The 20248-nt window shown below is 44.8% G+C and overlaps 1 protein-coding gene across 1 annotated transcript in view; it reads right to left on the bottom strand.

Annotated features, from left to right (window-relative positions):
• CACNA1B (calcium voltage-gated channel subunit alpha1 B) overlaps window positions 1-19742 on the bottom strand; it is a 253389-nt gene extending 233647 nt beyond the window's left edge. Inside the window, exons 1-3 of the mRNA XM_026049162.1 lie at window positions 19483-19742; window positions 17199-17304; window positions 10970-11109 (exon numbers count right to left, since the gene is read on the bottom strand). Coding sequence (XP_025904947.1) covers window positions 10970-11109; window positions 17199-17304; window positions 19483-19742 — 506 coding nt within the window. The remainder of the gene's footprint in view (window positions 1-10969; window positions 11110-17198; window positions 17305-19482) is intronic.
• Between the last annotated feature and the right edge of the window lie 506 nt (window positions 19743-20248).

The following is a 20248-nucleotide window of genomic DNA, read 5'->3' as shown; positions in this document are numbered from 1 at the left end:
ACAAAACCAAAGGTCTGTATCTAACGTGCAAAACCTGACGTTTGCTTCTGTTGCTCTTCCTGGTCATAGCTGCACAACCAAGGGCCCAGTTKTGCAAAGTCACTTTTCTCATTCCCATCCATATTTCAGATCATCTCCAACTGAGTCCCATTAGTGTAATTGATTTTTAATGGCATTCTCAAAGAAATGATGTGAAGATTTTAACAGGCTATTAGACTGAAATTAAGCCTCACCCAAACCTTCCTCCCTAGTAACAAGGGTTTCCAAAGATGCAGGGGGATATTCAGTTCCTGACAACAGGAAAGGAGGTACTCCTGAGCCTTGAGGAAGGCTCAAGGAAGTTAAACTCCCCATATTCTGCTACACATAGCATTAAATCTGTCACTGCTAAAGACCAGAAGTTTGCAACTACAAAAGAATAAATAAATAAATAAATAAAATAATTTCCCATTCTAAGGGAAGGTTCTTTCATCCTTCAGACACAAGCAAGACCAGAGGGCAACTCCAGAGGGATTACAAACAAGAAGACTATGTGATGAGCTGGAGGTCTTCCAGGATTAAAAAAAAAAAAAAAAAAAAAAAAAATCCTCCTTAGCGCCAAGCAGACATTGGCCAATTTCTTAGATCAGACATCCGAAACCCAAGCCACTGAGCCCGGGAAGCCAATGGATTCAGCAGCTTACAACCTCCATCCTTCTCATGGGGAAGAGGTACGAGGCAAGGACATCCAACATCTCCTTCTATTCATTCCCTGTGCACTCCCTGAGCTATATCCTTTCAAAATCTATATGTGTTTCAAGCAACTCAAAGCCCAGGACATGACCCTTAAGACAGGTTTCTTGTGGATGACATTCCTCTGCTCCATCACATCTCTCTGTTCCAGCAAAAATGGAGCCACTCCTCCTTTACGCAGCCAGTTAGTGATAATAGTTCTGGACATTTTGACTCTCTGCATGTCACCTCCCCCAGAGGTCCAATCTTCCCTCAGGTTACAAGCTGACAGACACCTACATTTGCGATTTCCCACGTGGCACGCCGTTGTTTTAACACATTCCCCGTGGTACGTGAATGCTGAGCTCCGTGGAAGGGTCTCCCACTCGCTGTGAGCGAGCAGCTGCATTTCTAGATTATTGTTACCATCTATTTTACTTCTGATTCAAATTCTCATTTGATTTCAAGATGTCATTTTAAAGACTTACTTTTACTTTGAGACACTTTTAAACTCTCTTCTTTACAATCCTGTCAACCGGCAATTTTGACCACTACAGCATGAATTAGGATAACACCCTTACCGTCGTTTTTAAGGAGGCAAAATATGGACGCAGAAGAGAAATCATTGTCCTGAAGTCATGCAATTAAGCAATTAAGGCAAAAAAGACACTCAAATATCCCACTCTTGCTCTATCTGCTAGGCAAGAGAACTGAACCTACATTATCCTGGATCCATCTGAGGCAGCATTATCCAGTGCTATAGTCTCATATTCTTTCATACCTTCCAATTAAAGCAAGGAAATTGGCTCATGCTGAGCTTCCTTTGTCCTCTTCACCTCTTGTGAAAGTCATGGTTATCATAATTTTATACCTGTTATAATTAGCTTTAATGTTGTAACCTAGGAAGAAATACAGTATTCTTTTAATAATATACTTGGTGGATCATGGAGTGGCTTTATGTTTTCCACAACTAGTAGCCAAGTTTACTACTTCCAAATCCTCTTAAACTGTACATAGCCAACTGAAGCACCTTATTATATTAAAACTGTGCAATGAGCTCTGAATTCATTGGGCCAGGCCCATCTGGGAATGCACCTGGCCAAAGAACTTGAGGATTTCTTCCTGCTAAAATCCCCTGCCCAAGAAATGGGTAAACAAGAATTGGGATTTGGCATCAGCAGACAAGGAAGGTAGAGCATTTTGTTCCAACACCTGCCCCTCAGTTGAGATAACATCGACCCTGAGTTATGCAGATTAGCAGCTAAGTTTTTCAGGCCAATACAGCATCCTTTATTTGGAGTACATGGTTACAATCTCTTGAAGATAATTGGGTTAAAATATATTTAGGAAGCTTGTTAAACTTCYACCTTATCTGCAATATGACCTCCGTGAAGAGGCAGAACACATAGCCATAGAAGTCAGTACAACTGTATAGATCCATGCAAGACTCAGGCGTTTCACTGCACCGCTTCCCTGAGCTCCTGATGGCCATTGAGAGAGCGGTTAAGTATTTACCAAAAGCACTAGCCAAAACCATTAGCTTCATTGCAATACAGAGATGATTTGCTACAGTTTTACAGAGCCTTTGGCTAGCGTCTTTCACCCCGTGCCTGAGGCCAGAAACGCAGCACAGATCTGTCTTGGCATCAGGAGCAAGGTTTGGTGACACTCACTTAGCTCGAGAGCTTTGGTGCCCGACTCTGGGCAGCTGCATAYGCTTTTGGAGTCTTTTGGACATGCTTTTAAGTCTCATTCAGGACAGAGCCACCTTCTGACAAGGTTATTTCATCTGCAGAACCTGCTTCCATTTTCCAAATCCCCAAAAGAGGGTCTGAGACTGCAGCCAAGGAGAATCTGCCCCTCCCAAAGTGAGATCAAGGCAATGCCCCACCACWGAAAGGACAGTAACTCCTCCACACCTAGCCAGAACATGCTCCTCTATGAAGAGAAAGTCACTTACGTAAGTGGCATCTACTTCATTAGAAAATATTTCAGTTTAATTTTTAAGCAAGTGACAATTTTCCAACAGAAATCTCTTCTCAAAGACTAGGACTGCAAGGTTTGCAGACACAGTTAGAACAGCACCAGGATATTAAAGTTTCTCTATCAGCTTTAGCACAGCTTTCAAGAAGACATTTGATCCTTAAATCAGACACTACGTGGTAGAATACCACTACTTCTACGATATCGTTTCATGTATACAAAGACAAAGTTTAGCCCTTGACATACACAACTGCATTTTGCTGTAATAGATGGGATTGCTGCTCCAAAATCATGTCTCCAGCATGATTCAGAAGAAATTACAAGATAATGCAAAGGACAATTATGAAACAGGCTGTTCAAATTTCCACCTAACTTCTTTCAGGGAGCATCAGGAAGAGCCTAATCATCCTCTTCAAAAAAAAATCCATTTCCTTTCTAGTGAATATCTATAGGTCTATAGATCCAAAACAGACCATCTAAGATTAAGTGAATTCTTGTGACAGCAGCTTCCATGTGTTAATTACATTTCCATTAGCAAAGAGGTTCTAAAACTTCAATTTCCTTGCTGGTTCTTTTTGATTCTTGCCAAAATAGATAGGGATGCACAGCTCATCCCCCCCCCCCCCCTTTTCTTTTTTAAATAAGCTGTCTCACTCTTATGAGAGTTTCCTCATAATTTTAACTCCCAGCCTTTTCATTTCTCCTTAAACGAAACCCTTTAATCATTTTCACAGCGTTCTTTCTAGGCTTCCAGTCCTAAGCAGAACTTTAATCAAGGGTATCAGTTCAGGATGTTCACGATGGTGACCTGAGCCAAATGGCAATTTCTTGGGACACTTTCTCCCCTTCCCTCCTCCCCATCCCCTCTTTTCTTAAAAAACACTGAAAATTGAGCTGAGAGCTCCTAGTTGAGTTCTTCTGAACTCTGAGTTCTCTGAATCCAGGATCCCGGCTATGTCCATGCATTTCTGATATTTCCTAGTCTTAGCMATCTACAAATTGTCTCTGTGCTGAAGTCTTTGTCTCAATATTTCCTCTAGGTCAAAACATGTTCATAAACCCTTATTTCTGTACTAATGCTTACTGTTCTGTATCCCCTTGCAGGAACTTTATTATCAAAACCAATGGGATGTCATTTGCCCAACTACTTGCCCACAGGAACAGGAGTGGGGTAGGACAAACCCTGACATTCGTTGCCAGCTGCAGCCATGGGTCATGCCAACCAGCTCATACTGGGGCACAGAGCAGCTCCAGCATGGCTGAGGTGAAGAGCATACGTCAGATGTCAAAGAGCATTGAATTACTGAAGTACCAAGGTGGATCTTAGAGCTTGAGTTAGTTGAAGAGCCCTGAAGCAACCCATTCTCCTGGTTTCATGTTCTAGCAAAGGAGCACTAAGCCCCAGCCCAGCCAGACCATTTCACACACCTCGGCAGCAGTCCAGAAAGAACACAACAGTTAACCGGTATTTGGGCTCTGCTGAGCTTCCCTGACCCTTGCAGAGCCCTGAGGAAGGCAATGGTCCAAAGCGCTCAAAACATTTGGGGTCAGTAGTGGACCAAGGATGCACAGGTGAATGAGAGGTTGTTATCCCTGGTAGCTAGGMTTACATTACAGCTACGAGCAGGCTGATTTTCCAAATCCTCATACATTTCGACAATCACAGTCAGGTTCTTATCACCTCAGATGAGCTGCCACTTTGTCATCAAGGCCGACCACTTGGGAACTGGAACACAGCATCAGAAGCAGCATTTAGAAAACAAAGACTTGAGAAATGCTGCATAATCCTCAGAGCTAATCATAACAGGGCCTGTGGACAAGAGAAGGAAGAACCCTGGGAAGAACCCACTCCTCTCTGTCAGAAAAAAAGCTTCAGAGAAGCATTAAAATGCTCAAACCCAAAAAGCTGCACTAGATGGAAATCTGAAATAYGTTTCTCTTTCCTCTCTCTTTGGAGAGGAGCTGATGTTGATGCCTCATCTTTCTGGCTTGTTGTTGTGCCATACTACTCATTTATCAATTCACATTCCAGGTATTCAATACCTTGCAGTCACTTTAACAAGAAAGCAGCACATCAATTTCATTATCTACTTGCCCTTGAGGATACTTTGACCCAAAATTCTCAGCTTGTCACAAGAGGGAGAGCAGAAGGGAGTAAGCCCATGCCTTGAGTCTGGTATCTTCTGCCAAGGAACAGCCAGCCCTACCTTCAGGTTCTCCTTTAACAATTAGGGTCCATCTTCAGCCCCCCTTTAAGCATAGCCCAGAGTCCTCCGCTGCTCAGAGAGGTCCCTCCTAATTTACCAACCATCCAGTTACTCTCACTTGCTTAGCTAGTCTCTAGTGTCTTCTCCTCCAAAGTCTGCGTCTTCACCTACCTAGGATGCCTTCAGTTTTCCAAGAGACCAGATGSTCAAGCGATAGACAATAGACCTCAAACTAATCCAGCCTATTCAAACCGAGTCCTCAGATGACCTCCTCCCTTCCCCTCACCAACCAGCCTCTGCCTTAAGAGAAACAGCAGCTTTTAGTCTTCCTTCATTACTGTTCCCAGCCTCAGCTAGATCTGATCTCCTGTTCACACCTTGCATTCAGGYGATTTTCCTCTGCCTTGCCATATWTTTTTTTTCTTTATTTTGATTTAGTTCAGAAGATACCCTCAGCTTTTCTGTACCAGCAAGTATCCATCCATCACTGGAACATAAAAGACATTGAAAACAGGAATCAGCTCCATTAAAGGCTCCACAGAGCCTTTGCTCTTAGCATGAGTCATGTGCAATGCTAATAGCAATCAGCCTTCGTCCGTCACCCTCCATGCTGTATAACCATGCAAAGAGGCTTACTCGTGTCCCTTGGGATAACTTATCAAGATGAAGTTCGTTCCTCTTAAAGCATCCATTTCCCCAGCTCTTCTTGCCTCTCAGCCTTGCGTTGTAGCAGAGAYGGACCAGAAACTCCATGCAAGAACTAAGCAGAGAGAAATCCGCATTTCCCTGCTCCTACTTCCTTTACTCCTTAGGTGTCTAAATAGGGAAAGTGAGCCTACTGTCAAAAGCAGAGCTGAAGTGTATCCAAATACTTGCTTGACTTTTCAAATGATTTATCCTAGAGTTACTAGGGGAGAGGACACTCAAGCTGCAGTCACACAGGATCCTGCAAGGCAGACATGCTAGTCTAAAGGCTTGGGAATGCCTAGAAATATGTGCATGTAAGAAAGTACTAGATACTACAGACAACCATGCATGGTTGACAGCTTTAGGAGTCCCAGCCCTCACAGACATTCACTTTGCAGATGCTTCCATCACATCAGACCCCACACCCTGTCTAAGCGGCACATGCACCTCGAGCTCAGTGATCAGGACTCCATAGCCCAGATTAGGCACGATGGCTCATGTACCTCCCCCTGCTACAGTCATCACTGCAACCGAGGCTGCTGCTCCTCAGACAGCTCCAAAAATAGCATCTCTAACTGCCTACACATTATGATGATCCTGGTAACTAGCAAAGCTACCAGCAAGGATGATTAGGTCCTTATTAGGCTACTAGAGAAGTTACCTTCTAGAATATTTACATTTCAGTAGCCTAGGAGCAGATTTTTGAATCAAGATAGTTCTAGCTTTTGTGATTTGTTCCCCAAATCCTAAGACATCAGGAATAGACTTTTGTCTATTCTGTCAGTGACAGGTACTTGGCTGCTCCAGGGCTGCCACACGTTAGCTTTGCCAGTCCCACCCAGGGACCCAGGAGCTATCTGACTGGCTCAGGACACCACCAGGACCTATGGAGTGTCCAATCCGGGCTGATACAAAAAAAAAAAAAAATTAACTCTATAAATAAAAATTAACTCTGTTCATACATAGCACAACATGATTCTTAAGTGCTCCATTTAATTATACATCAGTAGCAACTTTTGGTGTTGGACAAAGACTACACGTGATTGCAATTATGATCTCAAACAGATAAAATAGAACTAGGAAGGGCCCAGAACAAGAATGTTGGAGATCCAGGGCACAGGGACCATCTTCYCATCAAGGGAAGCTGGACAGCCTAGGACCCTGCAAGGGAAACGTTAGAGACTAAGAGCATAAGTATGCAGAAAAGGACATAATTATTCCCCACGTTTCCTTAAGCAAGACCTAGAGGGAGCCAGTAAAAGCTCAGGCAGCTAGTGGTCCAAATAAGAAATAAGCAGCACCTTCTCCTGTAGCTTGTGGTGTGTAATAATATCATGGGACCCACATTGCCCAAAACAAAATGGACCCAAAAGTATAACTAGGGTCCAAAAAACCACCAAGAAACAGTCCCTCTGGATCAATAGATTTAAAAGCCAGACATATTTTTCCCAGTATTCTTAGAGCTCTGAATTTTGCAAAGAGGGATGGTACGAATCATTTATACATGTCTTGTTTTCAATTCTTTCCCCCAGCAATCACCATTGCCAAAAAGGACATTTGTGTTCTAACCCAGTAGCAGATTGGACCATTGTATCCAAAGTTTGGGATACAAAAATAATTTATGTGCAATAAGGKGCACGCAACACATCCTAATCCTACCAGTCCTGAATCCGTCATATCTGCACCCATTGCCAGATAAATGAGTAGCCTGGATGTGGGGAGGGCTCTGTTCCCTAGCACAACACAGGTTTCTGAGGTGCCCATCCCAAGACAACCTGCAAGAACAGACAGAGTTCTCTTGAAAATAAATGTGATACGACCATATAATTCCAGACCACTCGGACAGTTCCATTTCTGTGTGATTTAGAGCTGCTAATGGGTAATGTCATCGCTGGAGCAAATGTAAGCCCATAAAAAAAGAGAAGGTAAAGTGAACGGGAGCTGTAATATACACATGTCTTCCCACAATAGCAACTGGCACATCACAGCAGGACAGCTTTCCTCAATACTCATCTACAAGAAAAGGGGTGCACAACAAATARCTGATGAAAAACCATAGAGAAGAGAAAATCTTCCCAGGAGTAGAAATCTATTATTTTCCCAGAGCTTTGTTAAGAGCAAATCAGCAGGCTTCCCTGAAAGTAAATGAGAACGACACGTGGCATTGCTGTGGTAAGAAAGCGAGGGAGCGCTTTCTGGAACAAACTAAGCCATTTTGGACCTCAATCTATTAGACTCCAGCTTAGCTCAATAGGATATTGATCCTGGCTGCATGCAGCAGAACCCTGATTTATTTTCTGATTAACAAGTTCTAGCAGCTGATTTTGACAGACAATGCCTATCACCACAGGCTTATGAAAAAAATACATATATGCGCTTATCAATAAGACCAGTAAGCAGGTTTTGGGTGAGGAAAAATGGAGAGGGGGTGAGAAAAAAGCAGGTGGGAAGGGTTACTTCTCGATCACTTGAATTCCCATGGGGTAGGTTCAATAAATGCAGAGCCTTCCCCCAGAGCCTCCTCCAAAACACAGACTCTGACTGAGCTTCTTCCTATGGAAACAGCAAATGGGAGCAAAGCTGCTGTCTGCTCTGACGGTTTTCAGCTAGAAGCAGCCRGGGGGGATCACATTTTCTCACATTCACCATCTAAATAAAGAGGCACACTCAACAGGTCTAGCAGGTATACAATCCCACACGCGTTATCGTGAAATGCCCTTTCAGGATCTTTTCTGATTAAGTGGGAAACATGAGAAATCAAAATCCATCTATGATATCGAAGATCAGTTTAAATTGCTGTCTGTGAACCATTAAGTAACATTTTCTAATAGAGACTTTGCACACATGGCAGAGGAAAGCTTTCAATACTGAATAGGTTTTCAATATTGAATAGGTTTTGCAAAAACTGATATCCTACCTACCTATATTTATAGGAATGCACTCAGTGCAAGCTTACTTCTGTCTTATTTTTAAKATTTCGGTACATTACAGAACCTGATCTAATTGTTTTCTGAAACAAACAGACCCAAGATCATCTTCCACCGAAAGCAGAATTCAAGCTCCATTCGTGCCACCTCTTGCAGAGCCTCCCCGGAGAAGCAGCRTGGTTTGTTATTAGTAAATACTCCTTCTCAGCAACTGGCCTCTGAAGGGCCGCAGCAGAAAGCCCAGGTTGACACCTCCCTCCAGGAAAAYGCTCAGACTTCCCCTTGAGAACGGGTGAGTAGAGCTGGAGAAGACCATGGCTGAAAGGATTTCTGGCCAGCAAAGCAAGCCCAAGGAGAAGCAGTGCTTGCTCTCTAGCACAGAGCCCCAGCAAAACCAGAGCAGGTTAAGAACATATTAATCACCTAAGAAATCCTAAGTAAAATACAAGAGGCTACAGAGAAAACCCTGCTTTCTTATCCTGTGTGAAGCTGCAGATACCTCACTTATTTCTCACCACAGGCCCCTTCACCTCCTCACGGGGGTAGCAAGAACAGCCCAGGTTCAGGAAGGTTTGTCTCGGCCAGTGCCCAGGAGCTGCGTTCCCGGTGAGACCCCTTCAGACACCCCAGGTTAGGCGTGAACGAGGCCTTTGCTGAATTCAGCCCATGAGCTGCAGGATTAAAGGCCTGTGGATCTCCCCTCTGAAGATAACTCTTGGGCTTAAGGTCTCTAGTTTACACCTCACCTTCCCCTCCTTGCCTGCCCGGTGGGAAGCCCGCGTACAAGAGGATTTCAATACAACCCAGCTAGTATCACCACTGGAAACCAGCAGCTTTGACGTTAACAGGATTGGACTTCAAAAGAATACACGTGTTTGCAGATGGCAACGGGGTTCCTCATTAGAGCTGGCTAATCAGGCTGGTACTAATCAGGCCAGGCGCTGAGATCAAGCGGCGCCGCGCGCGGCACTTGCAGCAGGACTGGCACCAGCGAGATGCCCACGTCCTGCCTCCCGCCTGGCACCTTCAGGGATGGCTCCACACGCGTGACACACGCAAGGCAGCTCGGATGCCAGGGCAAAACTTGGGGCCTYGCTCAGTTAGACAGCTCCCGAGACTTATATAGTCTAATTCTTGGTCTACGTTTGCAAGAAAAATAAAACCCGGATCTGAAACAAGCCTGAAGAAACAGCAATATGGCTGCAGGTCTRCGGAGCTTTCCGATTTAAACTCGGCTCTAATCACACAGACCCACAGGAGTTGGCTGCATTGAAACTTGGATTTGAATGTCTCGCTGAKGGATAAATTAAACCATGTGCCCAAGTCCTCTCCACAATCAGAGTCTGTTTATTTAACACGCTCAAAAGGGCAKAGCGCAAACCAAGAACCAGAACATATCATCGGTGCAAAAGAATCGCAGCCTCCGCACTAATTCTCCTCTCATCCTGGTATCCTCTGTCTTTCCAAGTAGGTAAATCTGATTCTCCTTGCGGCTCCACAGAAATTTCTATTGATTAAATATCCAGCTGCAGAAGCAGGAAGGCCAAACGCTCTGTATATATTTTATTCTCAATATATGAAAAATTCCCTTTGGTGTCTCAATTGCCATATCACATGGCACACTGAATGCAAATAGAATTACAGTGATAATGCATCTAATGAATATTTAGGCTGAATATGAACATAGGGGAAATATCACACTAAAATCACTGCAAGACGAAGGCGATAAGATCAGGTCAAACAGAYCTTTGGAAACTAGTATTTACTCCAGAGCTTAAAAGTACAATTCATACATATAAGAATTAAAGTGCTTATATTTTCATTACTGGCTAGCTTTAAATTACATAAATATGGATAGAAATAGTTGCAAGGTACAGCATAAAAGAGAGCTATAAATATTTTGAAGAAATAATATTTCAATGCACAAATAATGTTTTCAGCTACATCTTTTTAAGACACGCACCCTCCGAGTTATTTTTGTACAAAGGTTTTGTTTAAATAGACCAAACTCATCAATTCATCAATTTCAAAGTTACAATAGCTTAAAAACGGAACACATTCAATCTGCTGCGTCTCCCTCGTGTTCATTTTTTTAAATCACTTGAATAACAGAAGATAATTTGTTTTAAATGACGTTCAGGTACCTATCGGTAATTATAACCCGCAAAGCCCGAGAAACAACAGCGAGCATCTGGGTAAGATACACGACAGCAGATTTACAAATAAATATCCTCCAAAACCTATTTTCAGTTAGTTCAAACAGCATTCTGAACATGACTCATTCAGCACAATAGCCACTATTTAAAGACAAAATTAAAAATGTGATGTTAGAGTACTAGTTCACGAGAATCACTCCCACTCCAGCTTATATGAAATACATATATATTATATATGTATATATTCACACGAACACAARAATCCCTCATAAACTTAGGACAGAAATAAGCCACTTACCCTGTGAGGACCACAACAAAATCCATCACGTTCCAACCATTTCGGAGATAAGAACCTTTGTGAAAAACAAAGCCTAGGGCGATGATTTTTATACCAGCTTCAAAGCAAAATATTCCAATAAAGTACGGTTCAGTGTCATCCTAAAAGAGAATAAAAATCCAAAGTGTCAAGGAAATACCTAGACTTCTGTGTTGGCATCAAGTCTCATACAAACAACTACATGAATAGACTTCACATCCTCTCCGCTTTCTGTACAGAGATGAAATCTCCAGGATTAAGTTTCAGACCTAAGAATAGAGAAGGAACCTGGGACTTTCTTTGGCTTTGCACATTTTAAGTTACTCGCCTTTATTCTGATGTTTTCACTCCACACTTCACCGTTACTCAAGATTCCAGGGAGAATTTTAAGAGTGAAATTTTGCTCCAAAAAGCTTTAAAATTGAGGATCACGTACTTCTGAAGTTATTGACAGAGAAAAAGGGTTTTAGAAATCATTCAGAAAACAGAGGTATCTTGGCATGTCTGCCCAGACAGTACCAGCCCCGTGTTCCTAACTTCTGTACCGGGTACATCATCCATTGGAACTTCACTGTTATATCTGACCCTCACTCAAGGAGAAAAATCCCTTCGCCTTTGACAAGGGGAGCAGTAGCTTTGGCTCAAACCCCCAGCACAGCTTAAGGGCTTGTGAGAGACATTATAGGGCCACAGCTTCATGTCCTCAGATCACTGGAAAGAAGATAGAGTTTAAACTCYAAAATTTTACTCAACACAAATTCAACGCCAAATAGAATCATTCGATGTTGGAAGAAGGGGAGCAAAAAATGGGAACAAGGCAAGAGGTGAAAAAAAAAAAAACCAAGCATCAATTTCAGTAACATCTTAATTAGCTTTGGCACCTGTATTCAATTCTCAAAAGTGCCTTAGGTCTATGATTTCAAGTCAACAGAATTAAGGCAAGGCAACCCAACCCRAAAGGAAGCAAATTCTCAAATGAGAATATTAGAAATCACTGTCCCAGTGGCTCCAGCATTTCTGGCTATTATAAACAGAGAGCCAAGTTCCCATCTGGCACATAAGTGTTTGCATCCTACATTATATAATTCAYCTAATGACAAAAGATGATTTTTAGGTGATTTTTATGCAAAACAAAACCAAGAAAGACTCTGAATGTCAAGTCTTGCAGCCACAGAACAAAGCACAGAGCCGTTTTGACACAAGCATGTATTTCACAAGCACGGCAACCCATYCACACAACCTCACTCGGGCACATGGACCTACGCTTTGGGCAGGGAATTTGCTGCAGAATGCCAGGCTTTCACATGGAGAAGGTGGTCACGCACTTAGCACCCTCAYATACACCCAGCTCTCCTTAAAGCACTAACCACCAAACATAATGTTAAACTGCTGAAAATAGCTACACCTGGACATATTTTTCATCAGTATCAGAATTAAGTAGTTTCTTTCTTRCAGAATAGCACCTTACCTCACCACAGCTAGGCAATTCTCCCATAGCATTCAGCTTGCTCTATCCTATGGCTAGTCCTCTCCAACTTTCTCATCTCCCCTCCCTTCCCAGGTCCTCCTCCCATTCCTCTCAAGGCCCAGCAGGAAATCTCTTCAGCTGTGGGCTATATATGCACAGGAGGCTTTTCCCCAGGAGCCTAATCTAGCTGCTCTTGAATCCCACACCACTTTCTAGTTCAAGGAGCAGAAAAAACCTTKGCAAAACAAGACCTCCTAACCCATGCTTCCATTCCTCCTTCTATACTAAGGCTAAAGAGCCTCTCAGAATAGCTCTGCACACCCAAAAATAGCCTTACTCACATGCACTCTCCCTCATTGCTTCCTATTTTCCTGGAAGACCTATATATGCTCTTCTCCTCCTCATTTGCTTAAGCTTTAAAGAAGCAGGGTTCAGGTACTCAAGGGTTTTACTGAATATCCCCTTCCCAAAGCTGGGGCGTAGCTGAGGTCTAAGGGAGCAGTCAAAGAAGTTCCTTTCAGCTTCCAAAGAAGTAGGAACAATCAGAAATCAGCTTGGTATTTATTATAAAAGAAAAAATATCACCRAGTGGGTTTGGAATGAGTAGCTAGAAAAGCAGGATGGGCTAGAAAACACCTCCTTTCTAAAGCCTAAATTTATACTGATTTARCCTAAGGATAATGGCAATAACAAGAATGGAATAAGAAATAAAACTAATGCCCCGCTAGGTAGTGACGTACGCAAAGCAAAAGTGACACAGCTCTGCTGACAGCCCCAAGGAGGGCATCCGGGATGGGAATCCTGCTGTCCTCTTTTGAGAGCTCTGTCCCTGCTCGGGCTCCAGAGGGGGAAAAGCAGGCAATGGCAAATGCTGGTGTGCATGCTTCGAAGGAAGGTGGAGAACCTGGGCAGCAGCCAGGGCTGTGCAGGCAACTTGTTCGCTGTGGACAAACAAAAACTTGACATTGGGCCAAACACGCGTTTGATCAATATGTTTCAAATCAGAAAAAAAAACACTTCTGGGTCTGGAAAGTCATTACTATTCCTAGTCCATGTTCTAGTGTCCTTCCTTGGCCTTTGGATGTGACATCTTTGATAGGTTCAAGTGCATAAGGCTTTGTTCAAGCAAAGGTTAATATGAACAGCTCACATATGACCCCACGGAGTGCCTGCGATTGGGATAAAGAATTAAATCCATTAGCCAAGTGAAAGAGCTGTCATGCTGAATAAATGAGGAACCAGCTGTGTTCCGCTTTCACGTCCAAACCATCCAGGGGAACCAGGAGACAATGACAGACAATCCTCCTAGAGAAGCCTCTGSTGTCTCCAAACACAGTGTGCGCAAGACAGGGGTGGGAAAGGGACTTCCTGTCCTGCAGGTGTTTCTGTCATCATCTCTGTCAGACTGGGACAAGCACAAGATCCGCTGAAGGTTCACATGGAACACAAGGAGAGGAGGAGGAGGCAGGGAGAGCACACGAGGCCGTGGACGAGCAGGTGAGGGCACAGGGAGCAACACAGCCACCTGCGAGGCCACTCAGGTGTGAGGCTCCCTCCCACATCTGCGGCTCGGAGCTATCCAGGGCCACCCTCTCAGCGTCTTTGCAGTTGGCATCATTCCATCGTGTATTAATACTGCAAAATTTATTGCGACCGAGAAAAGCCAGTTCTGTCTCCCTGCTGAGTGCATTAGCCAGTGAGACAGAGAGGTGGGTTTGTAKCATCCCTGCGCCCGTGAATAAACAGTGATGTGGAGTGAGCGGTTCCAGCAGCCAAAGCACGAGACACCCCAGCCCAGAACACGCGGGAACCCGGTGGGTCGTTCCCCTGCTGGTGGGACAGGAAGATTAATCCCCTTTCCTAAAAACAAGGACTTTCAGCCAAGACACCCATTTGAAGGTAAATGCTTCTATCACTAGAGTTGTGTCTTCTTGGGATTTTCATTTTGACCATAATTTCCTTTCCAGAGCCAAATAAACTTTTCCACTAACTGATTCGCAGAGACAGTACAGTTCTGTCTGAATGATCAGGCTCTGAATAGCAGAATTTCCTGCTGCTGGTATCATTTCCTTGGATTTTATTTACAGGCTTATCTCTCCCCTCTTGTTCCAGCAGAACAGAACATTTATATGAGTAGAGTGCTGGAGAAACTCTAGAGAAAAGAGCTGCAGCTTAAWGGAGCCCCAGAACCAGGTAACTACCAGCAGCTTTTCTGTGCCACAAGCTACACACAGGAACTGGGAAAAATGGAGCGAGAACAATTACTTATAGCTATAACTTAYAGCTTAGAGGTTGTGGTATCTCCCTCTCTGGAGATCYTCAAAACTCACTTGGATGCCACGTGCTCTAMGTGACCCTGCCTGTGCAGAGGGGTTGGGCTAATGATCTCCAACRGTCCCTTCCAACACGAAGGATTCTATGATTCTAAGCCATTCTGGTCCTTGGAATATTGTCTATATTCTCAGACATTTCTAGCTCATCCCATGTGTTCAATTAACCCTACTTGACAGGTCACATGAGCATAGAAAATAGCCACGTGAAACTGCACTGCAGGTTCATATCTGATGTCTCTAGGAAGAGAACTGCAAGGAAATTCTTATTAGGAAAAAAAAAAAATCACTGGTCGTCTCCATCTTTTGATCAGTTTTAACAAAGACACACTTACAGTGTTTTGTTTGTTGTTCCTGAGGCACAAAGTACCTGGACAACGTTGGTTTTCCTTCAACACCTCTGCCCAAATCTCCCAGTTCTAAAGGGAGCTTATGTCCTTAAGATCTGATTAACTCTTCAGTAATGAACCCTCCCTTCAATTTGCAGATTTTAATGAGCCCAAAAGAAGGGAGGCTATATCCATAAAGTATTAACCAAAAAGGGCATATTCTACTCTTGACAAAAAAAAAAAAAAATCATGATTGTGGAAAGGACAGGGGAATTCTGTTCAGAGTTTTCAATTTGTTTTCAGTTTCAAAAGGCAATTTGTCATATTCGCAATGAATAATTGTTAGAGAACATACTGAAAGTAACCAAAAATATTCCATGTCTTGTAAAGATTCGCAGGGTTATGCTACCGTAAGCGACTTTAGAATTGAGAATTACAAATGTGCTGTAGTTGAAACGGCCTTAAAATACCTGGATTACAGGCAATGCCGCACAGCGGCTTTGGGGACATAAATCAGCGTTTAATTCTTCCTCCATCACCAAGGCAGAGTCAGCAGTATGAAGACTGTGAATTTAACTCATTTATGCATTTAACTGCGCATAAACTCATTCAAATATCTTGCATTACTTGGTGGTAAAGTCAATGTCCCCTCTATGCAGTGACTTGGGCAGGAACTGAAGGGGTGCCTGCACTACTGRGCACCAAGGAAGCAATTAATGCAAAGGACCAATAAATCAACCTTTGGTTCCCCTTATAGAGCTGTGGAAATAGAGGAACTTCTAAGCAATATGTAGGCTATTGGAATATGCTAACCAAGCCCACTGCTGCTTACAAATAACATAGCACAAAAGGGTTACCAAGACAGAACATATCCTAAAATTAGTTCACTCTTTCACTAGCCCATATGTTTATGAACCACGGAGGGAGCCCTGGCATTTCTCCAGTTCGATCCTTACCTGGGGTCTAAAGCTGTGCTTTTCTCACCAACCCAGACTAGCCCTGCTAGTACGACCCAAAACACAGACAGACATATCGTCATCTAATGGCCAAAAAAAATACATTGCATAAGTTGTTAATTTTTCCTCATCTTTTCTTACATAGAACTAGTTCAAAAAGAAAAAGACGAATCAACTGCAATATTAGGTGACAGGAAATRGGAGCAAATACATAATGGGAGGCAGTATCAACTAGCTGTCCGTGAATAGCTTTCTAGAGGTCTCAGAGTCTTATTCCTGTTTCTGAAGAACGAGATTCTCAGTCCTGCCTACTGCTATGGACCAGCCTTGGAAACTGTAGCAACCAACATTCAGAGTCCCTAACTTCTGGCAGCAAGCCTAATATTATCTTTGTTTGCATAATTTAATATCTACATGTAAAATATATACAGATTTCTATTATTCATTCATTGAATATACACAAGCACTAAGGCATTTAGTCATGGAAAATATTCTAGATCAGTATCAGTAAGAGAAAAACAGAATGTTACTATTTTTCTTACAGTGATGATAAATGAGAAAAAGATTTTGAAGCTATTCTTACATATCCTTTTGAAATAGGATAATTTGGCTCATTGTCATAAACTGGTAAACTATCGCTGTAAGTTGGGGTTTATTTGTCAGGAAAATGTTATCATCTAAGCCCCAAGTTTGTAGTGTAGATCYTTGGGACACATCCATAGCAGAAAGAGAGCTGAAAGGCAGGTGAACTGAGAAGGTTCTTCTGTTCTACCACTTCCTGGGAAAATACTGCAGATGTTCACTTGATTCTATAGACAAAACTAGCACTTGGCCATCCCTCCCTATCTTGATCTGTAGACAACCTAACTTTGCTGCTTTCACAATCGTATTTTAAAGGCCATTTCTTCTGCAATTAGCCAGGATTGACTGGAGTAATGAAGCCTTCTTGTGCTGATGGGATCAGGAGCTCATAGTTATACTTGTTACTGGCTTATGTTTCTGATTGTTGGTTCAATATTTGTTTGCATACGGATCTTTAACATTTATACAAGCACCCACAGCCCTGGGAGACTGACTGCCTTTTGCATCAGATCAAAACCAAAAAAAAAATAAAGAAATACAACTTACCAATCTTTCTGACATAGGTGTTTTGTCTCCATCCGGCAAATGTTGCTCCAGAGCCAGTACGATACAGTTGGCTATGATTGTAGCTAAAATCATGTATTCAAATGGAGTGGGGACCAGAAGTTAAAGAAGAAACTAGACAACACAAGGAGAACATCATCCAACTTCAATTTCTACCTAAACAGTTACATTAGTTGAGCATACAAGCATCTTGCATTTCTCATGGGGACACTTAATGTCTCTGATTTCCTCTGTTCTTTCTAAGGGTGTCTTTGTAAGAAAAGTAGGAAAATAGCTATTTCTTTGTGAGAGTTGGTARCTTGGGAAGAATCCGAGCTGCTCAAGAAATGCCAGAGCTGGGAGAAAGGGAGCGAGCAAAGGTATCAAAGAAACAAATAAACAAAAAAGCTATTTTTGTTATTTTTAATGAAATTGATAGACTAAGGTACTAGATATAGAACTGGATGCCCTCTGCTGATTTAATGTTCAGAAATTCCCTGTCAACTTTCCCTGTGCACAGAGCACAAATAAGCGATGGGCTAGAAAACTTACTTAGCTTTGGAGCATCAGCRCAGCTCCGAGGGCTGGAGCGCGGCTGGATCCTCTGCTCCCGGCAGGAACCCACRCAGCAGCGCCCTGCGGGGACGCGGGAGAGGAGGCAGAGCTGCCCCCGGCCCCGGCCTAAGCCCGGCCTAAGCCCGGCGCAGAGCCCGGCACCGCGCGCAGCTCCCGCAGCACCGCGGACAGCGGCGCCTCCCCACCGCCCGCTCCATCCTTCCCTCCAGCCTTCCCTCCAGCCTTCCCTCCAGCCTTCCCTCCAGCCTTCCCTCCAGCCTTCCCCGCGTCCACCCACCCGCCGCCGGCCGCCTGGAGCAGACACCGGCTCCGATCCCCGGCCCAGCCCATCCGCTCCGGGGAACATTTGGTGGCTCTGCTGAAGCGGCGGCTTTCGGAGGAGCGCCGGGGCTCCCCCGCGCCGCGCTTGGCGATAGAGATCGGCAGGGAGGGAGAGGCTGCATCGAGCCCTATCAAAAACACAGTATTCGAGCTGCCGCTGGGGCTTTGCAGCTTGTTTATTCAGACCTGCTGCAGGGAAGCAGAAATGGATGTGGAAGGGCAGCAATTCCTGCGCTTTGTGTAAAAGGAACAGAGCAATCGATGCATGCATGCTTTGRGGTGGGAAGGAAATGCATTCACAGGCTGGCCTGGGGGTTTTGCCTTTTAGTCCCTTTGGAGGTGGAAGGTAGGGAAGGCTGAAGGGGAGCCAGCCTCTCTGTCAATGGAAAGTGTTGCTAGGAGGCTGGGAGGAGGCCGCGCTGCCGTTCGCAGAGGATTAATAGGTGCACGTTATCAAATGAAAAGAAAACACCCGCTCCCCTGAGATCCCCCGTGTAATGCGCTCCTGTAGCCTCACACACACACACACAAACGCTACAGCTACTCCCTGGAAACCTCACGCAGTCCTGGGAGAGGAGCCTGCCTTCCCCCACAAGCCACGGCCAGCATCACAAGCAGAGCTCCCGTCTGAGGAAGATCTCTGCAGATCACTTGGCCCTGGAGCTGGTTCTGAGACAGAAAGCATCTGCCCCTTTCACAATACAGCAGATGAGCCTTCTCCCCAGTTACTGCCTCCCTCCGCCACAGATCTTTGCCTTTTTTTTTCCTTTTTCTTTGCAGGGAGGGTGCATGGGAACAGCATAAGCTTAGGCTAGCCGTTTAAATCAAAGTGACTGGATTTGTGTTGATTCACATAGATTCAGGAGGGGCTGTGCTGGAAAAGGCTAGCTGTGGTGGTTGCATTAACAGGATTTCAGGAGGTACCTTGGTTATCAGCGTCCCTACTATCAATGCAGCTTTAATACTAAGGTGTCACCATTTTTATCCCATTTTCCCTTTTCTGTTCAACTAGAGTGAGAAGGATGAGTCAAAGGGCTCTAAGATGGATACAACGGCCAGGATTGATCCCCACGAATCTCACAGACCCCTTCACGTTTAGCTAGCCTACATTTTAAGAAATGCAAATCCATGCAAGTACATGTTTCCCACCTAAAGAGGCACTGAAATGCCTGCGCTTCTCCCAGCCGCCCGGGAATATTGAGGAGCACGCTCCGCGCTTCCTACGGCAGCGCTTTCCCACGACAGCCGCTACGTTTTGCGCCGCGCCGTGCCCCACACCCGTCACGCGCCGCCCCACACGCACAGCCCCTGCTCGTGGCAGCCCGGGCTGACGAGCGGGGTCTCTCTGCCCCCCCACCGCTGTCCCCGCACGCCCTGCACGAAAGGATATGGCCATTCAGTTATTCGCTTGGCGTATTTCCGTATAACGTTATCTTCACTGAAGATGAAGAGGGATCTGTTGACTGTGAAGCAGTTCTGCTTGACAGGGATGGGGTTGTAGAGAGCCATAGTCCTGGCCCTCTGAGCCATCGACTGCTTGTACATCCTCTGGCCGGCTTGGGGGCCGCCTTGCCGGCTGCTCCCTCGCGCAGCCCCGGCCGGCCCTGCACCTCCATAGCGCGTTGGCAGCTCATCCCCGAACCGAGCCATTCTCTCGGAGCACGGAGCCGGGCGCTACAATCCAAACTGGCAGCCGAGGCGAGAGGAAGACGCATCACAGCGCACGGCACTTCTCCCTCCGGGGGCTTCGGGTACGGGCTCGGGATTGATCGCACCTGCCCCCCAGAATATATATATAAAAAATAAATAAAATAAAAAATAAATAAAATAAAATAAAATAAAATAAAATAAAATAAAATAAAATAAAATAAAATAAAATAAAATAAAATAAAAGGCTTCCCTTCCTCGCCGCTCTCCGGGCGGCGGGGCCGGCAGGAGGGAGGCGCCGCGGCCGCTCAGCTCCCCGCGCAGGTGCCGTCTCCCCGGCCCGACCTCATGGCTGGCAGGAGCTGCGCTGCTGCCGTGCCCAGCCCGGCTCCGGCTCCGCTCCGGTTCCGCTCCGGCCCGGCCCGGCCCCGCCGCATGTGATGCCCGGAGCCAATCGGGCGCGGCGGCTCCGCCCGCTCCGCTCCGCTCCCGCTGCCGGTCCGACCGGC

The sequence above is a fragment of the Nothoprocta perdicaria genome, unplaced genomic scaffold (genome assembly GCF_003342845.1).
Source record: "Nothoprocta perdicaria isolate Ctin4 unplaced genomic scaffold, notPer1 scaffold_6, whole genome shotgun sequence".
NCBI classification, from domain to species: domain Eukaryota; kingdom Metazoa; phylum Chordata; class Aves; order Tinamiformes; family Tinamidae; genus Nothoprocta; species Nothoprocta perdicaria.
The sequence above is the reverse complement of the archived record's forward strand: the minus strand, read 5'-3'. Positions and strand labels throughout refer to the sequence as shown.